Source organism: Sinocyclocheilus grahami, unplaced genomic scaffold (genome assembly GCF_001515645.1).
Source record: "Sinocyclocheilus grahami isolate Dianchi unplaced genomic scaffold, SAMN03320097.WGS_v1.1 scaffold713.1, whole genome shotgun sequence".
NCBI classification, from domain to species: Eukaryota; Metazoa; Chordata; class Actinopteri; order Cypriniformes; family Cyprinidae; genus Sinocyclocheilus; species Sinocyclocheilus grahami.
The window spans coordinates 150149-160697 of record NW_015505892.1 but is presented as its reverse complement, the minus strand read 5'-3'; the positions used below and the strand labels follow the sequence as shown (position 1 = coordinate 160697).

Here is a 10549-nt window from a genome sequence, read left to right as displayed (position 1 = left end):
AACTCTTAAAACTTCATGACACAATAACAGTAGTATTTTGAAAATGATGTGAGTTTTCTCCTCCGACATTAACGCTCGCTGGTTGGTATGAAATGCATTCTGGGATACCTGGCTGCCTCAAGTTCGCACAAGTCACCTCTGGATGCATCCTCGATAAAAGGGGCGGAGCAAGAACACATCTGGGGATTTGAACTGTATACTTGGATGTGAAGTAGGGCTGTCAAAAAAAAATTCGAGGTGTGCGTCAGGCAGCCTTTTATCAGTGGCGCACGAAATGCGACAACAATGTAACGATTTTGTTATCCTATCCAGTTGAACCCACTAGATGCAGCGCTGCTACATTGTTCATTCAAAATATTGCAGAAAAAGAGAACAATCAATGCGGGGAAGATGTTGTTTACGCCAAAACCCAAACCAAGCCGTTCACACAAAACGCATATTCATCGTATTTTCTAGAGGGACATCTATCAACGCTGCACTCGCACGAGAGAGCGGCATGTTTAGAAAGCTATGTAAAATTAATGTAAGTTCAACTTTTAAAAAACATGTCTCGAGACTTTATGGCGGTTTTCCCCATCCCACTGCATCTCAACTTTTTAAATGAAGAAAGTACTTTTTGTGATTGGTTTTCGGTCCTTTGTGTTAAACTATATATAAATGCATGAACAAGCAACTTTATTAATTATATATGGTTTATAAACATAAACATTATGCACTTTTTTTAAAAGATAGTCGTGTTATTTTATTATGCTTTGAAGAAACGTGCATCATATTTTGCTCGATGCGCCCTCTTGTGGCCTCAGGAGAGAAGCCAACAGCTTTTTTCCCCCCTAACTGAAATTATGCCTTTTAAATTTGAATATAAATCGAATATTGATAATATTTAAGTAAAAAATTCGAATTTAGTTTTTCAGCCATTTTGACAGCCCTAATGTGATCTTCGAATTCGAACAGTACTTGGGCAATGACTGATGACATTTCACAAGTCCACAAGAACTCAAGTACAGACAAGAATGCATATTGAGAAACGGCTTTAGTCTCTCGTAGCCAGACCTTCAGACTGATGGAAGAAGGTCTGGGAACCTTGACCACGTTGAATGGCCAAAGACTGGCCAAGAGGCCACATGACTGACAGGTAAAGCAACCAATCACAATTTGGTTTGTGCCGAGTCATGTTTAGAGGCATGGAAATTGTACAGACACAATTACAGACCAGTGTGTAAAACTCTTGGACGTATTTTAAAGGCTGAGGCTGAGACTACTGTAAACTTGCCTGTCAATCATCTTGTCACAGTTAACATCCTCCACATTTCATTTCATTTAACCTCTTACCATACTGGAGAAAAAAAGCCATGCGATGCCAGCTGTGGGTCTTTATGCAGAGATCTCTGCTCATCATTTTTGAATGATGATGCATTTAAAAGTTAATGGCCAAAAAGTTAATGTTTATAAAAGTTGACGTTGTTGCAGAAGAAATATAACAGATAACATTAAATAATTTTTTTTACTAGGTTAAATGTTGATTACTAGTAACTCAAACCCCTTTATCTAAAACTCTCTACTTAACCGTCGGTCGCACATCATCTACCATGTTTGTAGTTTTAACACTTTATTCGTGTTTGTAGATCTGAACTGAATCCTTCGCCAAAGCGCAATAGATTGTAAGCAACATTAGCCATTAGAGTGGGCACAGATCCACACTTCAATAAATCTGAAATAGACCATCCGGAGACTTTTGGCATACACTTTACAACATACTATGCTTACAGACACACTTATTTTAATCTCACATACAATTTAGGTTAGATAGTATGAACATTGGGACGCAGGGTTATTGATGTTTGTGCAGTTGTTTTCCCTCCAAAATGATGTTATATCCTGGATGAACTGACTTTTGTTATTTAAAGGGATTATTAATGATATCAATATCTTAAAACTTATGAATGCATTAGTATATATATATACCTGTATATATATTCTTACTCAGTATTTTTGTCTTGTTTTCCGGTACAAATGTACAAATATCTAAACATTCTTAAATCAAGATACTTGAGAAGCAAAATTACATAAGATATTCTTGTTTTTTGAAAGATGTATCTTTTGTATGCAGATTATGTGTTTTTGCTTAAAACGTGAAAGCATATCTAAACAAACAGGGTAAGAAAAATGACAACTTAATTCAAAGGAAAAACAAACTTATTTTTCTCCCTCCACTGGCAGAATTTTTTTCTTGTTTTCAGGTAAAACTCACTTAGTTTTATTAATTTTGAAGAAAACAAGATATAATATCATTATCAATATCATAATGTCATTAAGAATCACAGCCCAGAACATTCACCTTCTTGGCATGGAGTTCTGCTGCTATTTAAACAAAAGCTGACATCATTGTTATTTGCTAACTAATTACAGTCACAATTATGAACCTTGCAGGAGTAACGGTGACCAGATGGATCTATTGAAACCTGTCATTAACATGTTAATTTATCACAAAATCACAAAAAAAAGAAGAAAGAAATTGCATGTTGCATAAAGAAAATGAGCCTGTCTTGTTGAATTGTGACATTATTTTCATGATAATGATGCATATTTTCTCCCACGGCTAATATCTGCTTTTTTAACATCCTTTATTAAACCAATTAGAGATGATGGTTGTACAAACCTTTATGTGACTCTTCGTTCACCCTTTACAAACACAGAGCAAACACCCAATGCTTTATGTTTCAGAAGAATATTAGACAAACAAACCATTCAATGTTCATCTAAAGCTCAACATAGTGTCAGTTTACAAGCACTCAAACTTTATCACCATGCTTCATTTTTACATTTTCTTTTCCAAATAGAAACAAAATTGCCAAATTTTTTTCCAGTTTGAGACACACCAGTCTCCATTTAATCACTATTTCATTTATTTGTGATCTCTCTTTTGCACGAGATAACTGACATTTGTTGTCTTAGTATTTCAGATACTCAAATCAAACACAAATTTGGCAAATGTATGAGCAATTTAAAGCACTCAGCGACCCAAAAAAGCAGCAACAACAACAAAAATGTAAGGGGGTCTGAATACTTTCCGTACCCACTGTATATACAGTATATCAAAGCAAACATCATCCACAAACATCATCTGCTATTTCTTTAATAGTTCTACTGTCCAAATATAAGCCACTGTTTCGGTTTTCATTTTTTTTCATGCCTTGATTGATCGGATAAGAAGGATTACAAACGTAAAACACCTTCCTGATTTTAATGACCTCATATGCAAATGAAGACCAGTTCTAACTTCCTGTTGTTTTCCTTTGAATTTAATTAAAAAGTTAATTGCATTATGAAAAACTATTACTTTAAATTTGTTAGTTCCAAAAAAAAAAAAGATGATGTTTTGCATGCATCTTCTCAAATTTCTCATTAAAACAGACTGTTTGGTTGAACTGGGTTGACATCTCGCAAGATCTTACAGACTTTTGTAGACTTTCTGGTTTGAGAAGTGAAGTGGAAACACAGGCCATAATTATGATTCCTTCAACTGTCTGTTTCTGTGTACCTGCCAAAATGTTTTAGGCGTTCCTCCATCCGGACTGCATCAATGGGACGATAACATTCCTATCACCACGAAGAAAAAAAAGCATCTACACCATTTTACATAATCAGAACATTTTCGTTGAAAAACTCACAGGTTTTAACATGCACTGATCAAATGTCTTATGGATTGTGCCATTTTTAATTTTAGAGGAACTTACACAGTTTTTTATTCAGTATTCAGTGCATCAGCCAATCAATTACATGAATCAGACAAATACATAGTGATAATTTAAGACACACATATTCAGCAAATACAGTGGATATCTAAAATATTCTTCAGTTAACTCACGGTTCTTAGTCGAATGTTTTATTGTGAGCCCACAGACTTGTTTTTCCACCCTAGAGTGTGGCTGAGCAAGTATATGTGTTGCCTGAGGGCGGATCCAAAGTATAAATACAAGCAAGAAAACGGCATTTCCACACTGGAGAGCAAGACGAGACAAGAGGTAAGACATTCCTCATTTATTAGCTGCGACAGAGACTTGTCAAATGCATGATTCATGTGACCGTTTGATGACAAATATCACTAAATACACTCTTTGTCCATTTAGAAAATTAATTTGCAAGGATTTTATCTTATGAAACATCAAAAGAAATATAACAAACATGCATGCAAAGAGAATCTTGCTTACAGGTCTTTTTCATGGTTTAGTGTTACGGACGTGTTGAATATCTGAAAATCTCGACATGAGTGATCCAAGTAAGTGATATTTCTGATATACTGACATCTTTCTGTTTGTGGCATCGGAAGACATTTTAGGTTTAAAAATGTTTAGATACACTTTCGCAATTATTTTGATTAAATGCTATCAGAACACATATGCTTATATTTGTTTTCCAAATTTCTCCTGCAGAACAACAGCAGGATTGCGGAGATTCTGGTTCTGGCTCCGAGGTATAACACTCTGTACATTTCTACTCAATTACAATTCTACACAAATGGTTAGTTAGTAGTTCTTCAGTTGTATGGTAATCATGTTGTCATATTTTCTGTCTCACAGAGCTCAGGAGACGAAGGTGGAAAGGTAAAAATCTCCAATCGTGAAAAAATAAAATAAAATGCACTTATTGCATAACATATCCAATGATAGACTGCACGTCTGATTTTACGTCTACTTGTAGAAGCGTGGAAAGGGCCAAGGCAAAGGCAAAGGCAAAGGCCAAGGCCAAGGCCACGGTCATGGTCAAGGAGGTGAACATGGGAAAAAAGGATCCGAGCAACAAAAAGGAAAAAAGTGACGAGTTCATAGCCTGAGGCCAGGGCAGTCCGTTTATGTCCTCATGACGCACAACTTTCAGCTCCATTTTAGTCCCAAAAAAAAAAAAAAGAAATTAAAAAACCCTTAAATGAGTTGTGTCTGACTTTTATTGAGCCTGGGTCCATTCAATGGAAATAGTTATGAAGCATTAAAATGGTCTCTAAATACTCAGATATTGACAGTGAAACATGAAATAAAATGCCTGAGATGTTGCATGAGTAACAATTTAGAAGGTCAGCTTAAATTACATCCATTAAGGTATATTGTGACAACCAATGATTTTTGGGAACTGTAACTGATCTGCTGCTACTGGACACAGCCAATTATGTCAATACAGGTGCAAGTTCAGCATCCTAAATATTAAACTGAACTTAAAGGAGATGCATGCCATCCATATTAAAATGCATAAGACCTACAAATAACCCAAATGAAGGTACTCAAGTGGGAATTGCACTAAAGTTGATGCTTACAGGTTGAAAACTGGGAGTTTGCATCATTCAGAATTCTTAAATCATGCATGTACCAAGTCCCCACCCTGGTCTTAAAATAAAAAACCCAGTCCACACCTGCAAAGAACAAGATTCCTCACCTAAAGTTGACAAACATCCTAAGTTAACAGCCAAATATGCAAACAAATATTTGCAGTGCTTAAAAGGAAAAGAGCATTCCCTGCAGAGTTTGACAGCTCATATTGGTGCAGCTCATGGGGTAGTGTACAGTAGCTTGCCCACATGGAACCCCACTTTAACAGTTCTCTAAACCAGAGTTCACAGGAGGTCTGTCTTTAAAAGGTCAAGTTGACATTAATTTCCCTACTGAGAAAAGAACTTTCCCTTCCGGAACCTGAAGTACAGCTAGATTACCAGTTTCCCCACATTTACAGAACAGTCCAAACAAATGTTACACAAGACAATACGTTTTTCCCTTTATTGAAAACCAGCTAAAGTCTTCTGCCACTCTTGAACCATTACAGGACCGAGTGAGGCCTTGCCTTCCCACTGAATGCCTAGAAAAAGCAAATACCCAAGTTAAGTAGAGCACTTTAAGGGTCAAAAGCAACCTTAGAGCAGCTACCTACCTCCAAAAGGATCAGCATTTCCACCATCAGGACCACATGTTGAGTCACAGCAACCACAAGCCTGGTGGTTCCCATCAGCAGCAAGCCACCTGCAACAGGAAAAAAAAAAAAATTATAATAAGACACGCCACCTTCAACGTGTTCTTAAGTAGCATGAACATACCCGTTGGCAAAGGAACAGGATTTGTGGAGAGCATCACTGGGTGCAGAAGCAAGAGTGGCCTTCACAATACACGTTATGTAGATCTGCAAGAGACAGGTAAGAGGTCACAACCAAAAGCAGATGGGAAGAGGTCAAATGCAGTCAACAGTACGTACAGAAGGACTGGATCCTCCCTGGAACATGAAGGCCTCCAGCTGGAACCGGATCTTGTCTTCCTGGGATCGAGGCATGAAGCGGGAGCTGGAAACCGTAGCCTTGGCATCCACAAGGCACCTGGCGAGGGGGGGAAAAAAATAAATAGACAGAACTGTCAACTCTACAGCATCAAGACCTTACCTTAAATCTGAGGGACAAAGTGGTTAAAGAGTAGCTCAAGAACACCAACTTCATACGTCAAGCGCTACGACCCGTGCTGCAGCCCAAAGTTGCCATTTATACTATGCCCTTAAAGTATAAACACTCTTTTGGTGAAAAAAAATAAAAGTATAAGAGTAGGCAAACTTTGGGACAAAGTATCACATCACACGTCTTTAACGGACCACTACGTAGCATAGTTACATGCACTGACGCTAAACTGGCCTGTCAATCACCTAGTCACCGCTAACATCCTCCACATTTCACTTCCTACTGTATTGGAGAGAGAAAAAATTATAGAAGAAAAAAAAAAAAAAAAAAAAAAAAAAAAAAAAAAAAAAAAGCCAGCCGTGGGACTTGGAGAACTTTTAAATTTAAAAGTTAATGGCCAAATGGATGTTTATAAAGGTTGACGTTGTTGCTCAAGAAATTACATTTTTTACCAGGTTATGATTTAGTAAAATCAAACCACTTTATCTAAACCCCTTTACTTGGGCATCAGTCGAACACCCGCCATATTTGTAGTTTTAATGCGTCATTCAGGGACTTGGCAACATACTATGCTTGACACTCATTTAAAATGTCACATAACATTTAGGATGGATAGTATGAACATTGGGATGCAGGGACAGTGATTCTCAAAGAAAGAAAAGAAAAAAAAAAAAAAACCAAGAGGAACTAAAACACACCTTTAGTTACGTTAGTTGACTCACCCTAATTCTCAGTGACCAAGTTAAAGTCTAGAGAATCAAGTGACGTGACTTTACCCATGATTCTCAATGAAGGAATATCTCGGAACAGCATTCACATCAGGTACTTGGGTGGCCACACAGCGGTCCACAAACACACGCAGTGGGACGTGGTTGTACACCTTCACGGACGCCTCAATATTAATAACATCTGGAGAACTTTTAAATTTAAAAGTTAATGGCCAAATGGATGTTTATAAAGGTTGACGTTGTTGCTCAAGAAATTACATTTTTTACCAGGTTATGATTTAGTAAAATCAAACCACTTTATCTAAACCCCTTTACTTGGGCATCAGTCGAACACCCGCCATATTTGTAGTTTTAATGCGTCATTCAGGGACTTGGCAACATACTATGCTTGACACTCATTTAAAATGTCACATAACATTTAGGATGGATAGTATGAACATTGGGATGCAGGGACAGTGATTCTCAAAGAAAGAAAAGAAAAAAAAAAAAAAACCAAGAGGAACTAAAACACACCTTTAGTTACGTTAGTTGACTCACCCTAATTCTCAGTGACCAAGTTAAAGTCTAGAGAATCAAGTGACGTGACTTTACCCATGATTCTCAATGAAGGAATATCTCGGAACAGCATTCACATCAGGTACTTGGGTGGCCACACAGCGGTCCACAAACACGCGCAGTGGGACGTGGTTGTACACCTTCACGGACGCCTCAATATTAATAACATCACCCAGAAAGTACAAGTTTGAAGGCCTCTGATAGGACCAGTCATCTGAAAGAGGAAAGAACAGTTTAGGCACAGCCTCATTCACAAGGCTTAAGATCTAAAGATACTGCACAAACCCATCATGAGCTTCAGGGTGAAGAGCAAGATGTCCTCGCCAACCTCTGTTGAGGCATAAGGGACCCAAGTTGGCCTCAAAGCATCACTGCTCACATTATAGAACCTGCAGTTGAAGTAGGATAAACAGTCTTCCAGTTACAACACCACAAGAAACAGTGCTGCAAGTCACATCCAGTCACTTACCTTTGATAGTGGCATTGAACACCAACAACTGCACCATTGGTACGGGTAATCGGAGTGCCAGCAAGTGCCTCAGGAGTGTAGGTAAGAGCAAAGGTGTAGACAAGCTCATCCTCAGTCATCTGTAAGAGATTGAAGTTACCAAGAGGGTTCTCAACTACACTCTTAAAAGGATCAAAAAAGGTTTTAGCAGCCATGCCATAGAACTACTTTTGGTTCCCCAAAGCAGCTTTCAGGGAGCAATTCTTATATATATATATATATAAAAAAAAGCCTCCCACTATAAGGAATGGAAAAGTCCTGAGAACATTATAGATTCAAGTAACAATTGACAAAGAAAAACATTTTTTTGGTGTACAAATCCAGTAAGATTTAACAGTTCTTACCATCAGCACACTATTGCAGTCCTGTAGTTCATATTCAAAGATGAGCACCCTAGAGGCAGAGTCCTCACCGACAACAGGACAGCCTCCCATAGACAAACCAGATGGCTGGATCAGTTGACCATTGCTAAACAAATCCTGATTTACCTCCACAAGAACCCGGTTCTCACCGCATTGAACGGCCACACTACTGGGAGTCACAGGTTGCCTCAACTGGAAGTCCACTGCCAACTCGCTTTGCACCTCTGGAACGATGGGAAACCTCCAGTCCAAAGGCTTGACTGGACCCTGCAACAGCTGCTTCTCCTGAAAACCAAGAGGCTCTTGCACAAATCCTCTGGAGTCCTGACTCTGAAACTGAGAAAACTTCTGCAAAGGATTCAAGACCCCTTGAATAGAAAGAGCAGGACCTGACTGTGGCTTCATGCTGCTTGGACTTTGACTGCGTCTCAAACTTCCCCATGCACTCTTCAGGTCAACCACCACAATCACAACCAACACTAACACTAACACACCTTGCAAGAAACCCATCCTGACAAACTTTGGCACAATGCTCCAATGCACATCAGTGTTAGCTTTGCTATTTAGTACAGCTTTGAATTAAGGTGGCTCCTCCCCTTTTAGCTTAATTGATTAACTTTGACTCTCCTCAGGCCCTGTAGAGTTTATTCATCACCAATTGAGAACAGTCAAGAACATCACTAACCAATAGAAAGCTTCATGTGGATCTGAAATTTTAATCTTCTTTTGCTCACTATTTTACAAGAAACACTGACAGTTTGTCCATTATAGATAGTTAATGGGATCTAAAAAGCATCTGAGTTCATAAAAAAAAATTCATTAATAATCATAACTATTCATTCATAATTTTTAGTTTAGTTTTTAGTATAGTCACTGTGGTTTATTGGTAACATCATACCTAAATACAATTTGATGCAACAGTGATTTACTCATATAAATGAGTAGAAAGGAAAATATTAGTAAACTGGCCAAATGGGAGGAACTAAACAGCCCGGAAGTCACCTGTAATTGTTCAGGTACAATAAGTGGGCCTAGACATTATTGTCCCATTTTTACTCTTCATTGTGTATTTTTAATTCAATGGATGTCAACAGACGTGACGTAATGACGCAGTGCCATGCTTGAATTTCCCGCGAAAACCTACCCGTACCACTCAACTTAGAAAACTTTATTACAAGCTTACCGTTGTGAATTGAGCTAAATTAAGGCGATCGTTTTTAACACTGGCAGGCTATGTACTTGCTCAAAAAATTATTTTGGATAATTTTTAACCCAAAAAGTTACGGACTGCAGCTTTAAATGCGATGCATGCCACTTTCCTGAATTAAAATGCATAAAACCTACAAATAACCCAATTGAAGGTGGAAAAATTCCAGAATTGATACAAGCTGAAAACAAGGATTGTGCTCCTAACATACCCATCTAAAATCATGCATTTACCAGCAGGTCCCCACCCTGGTCCAGAAGACTCTCGAGGCATATTGGGAAACACATTTCAAACCTATAAATTCTATTTGATGATGCAAGGAGAAATAAAACTACTCCTTTGAAGTTACCAACATATAGAAAGCAATAAGTTCACAACATAAGATGCATACAAAATATCTGCAGTGCTTCAGGGAAGTGGGTGTTCGAGTAGAACTCTTGGGGCAGAGACTCCGATTGGTGGAACAATCTATAGCATCATGGGCAACGGATTTCACTTAATTCTTTAAACTGAGCTTAAACCAAGGCTGTGTTCGAAATTCCATACTATCATACTACTCTTACTATTTCTGCAGTATGCAGTATGTATGCTGTGCATAGTATGCAAATTTTCTGTATGCATGGAATAACCGGATTACCTACTATATTTGCCAGAATCTGCTAAATATAACTCAAGTACACTGAAATCAGTACAGAAGCTGTGTTCGGTATGGCATACTATCATACAACTCGTACTATACTGCAGTATGCTGTGTGTATACTGTGA

At 38.1% G+C, this 10549-nt stretch overlaps 1 protein-coding gene and 1 long non-coding RNA gene across 4 annotated transcripts in view; one reads left to right on the top strand and one right to left on the bottom strand.

The window, feature by feature from the left end:
* Positions 1–3965: 3965 nt before the first annotated feature.
* Positions 3966–4927, top strand: LOC107560176 (uncharacterized). The gene is made up of 5 exons (XR_001605698.1): positions 3966–4025; positions 4232–4279; positions 4434–4474; positions 4581–4604; positions 4702–4927. It is a non-coding gene; the product is annotated as an uncharacterized lncRNA (long non-coding RNA).
* Positions 4928–5736: 809 nt separating this feature from the next.
* LOC107560175 (zona pellucida sperm-binding protein 3-like) overlaps positions 5737–10549 on the bottom strand; it is a 21286-nt gene continuing 16473 nt past the window's right edge. The window contains exons 2-10 of one of the 3 annotated variants that reach the window (XM_016244272.1): positions 8560–8703; positions 8177–8295; positions 7993–8096; positions 7848–7921; positions 7201–7304; positions 6235–6352; positions 6080–6162; positions 5917–6005; positions 5737–5844 (exon numbers count right to left, since the gene is read on the bottom strand). In XM_016244272.1, the coding sequence (XP_016099758.1) occupies positions 5765–5844; positions 5917–6005; positions 6080–6162; positions 6235–6352; positions 7201–7304; positions 7848–7921; positions 7993–8096; positions 8177–8295; positions 8560–8703 (915 nt within the window). In that variant the 3' untranslated portion in view covers positions 5737–5764. Of the gene's footprint in view, positions 5845–5916; positions 6006–6079; positions 6163–6234; positions 6353–7200; positions 7305–7743; positions 7922–7992; positions 8097–8176; positions 8296–8559; positions 9112–10549 lie in introns of those variants that run through there. The other 2 variants (XM_016244270.1, XM_016244271.1) reach the window with 2 other exon arrangements.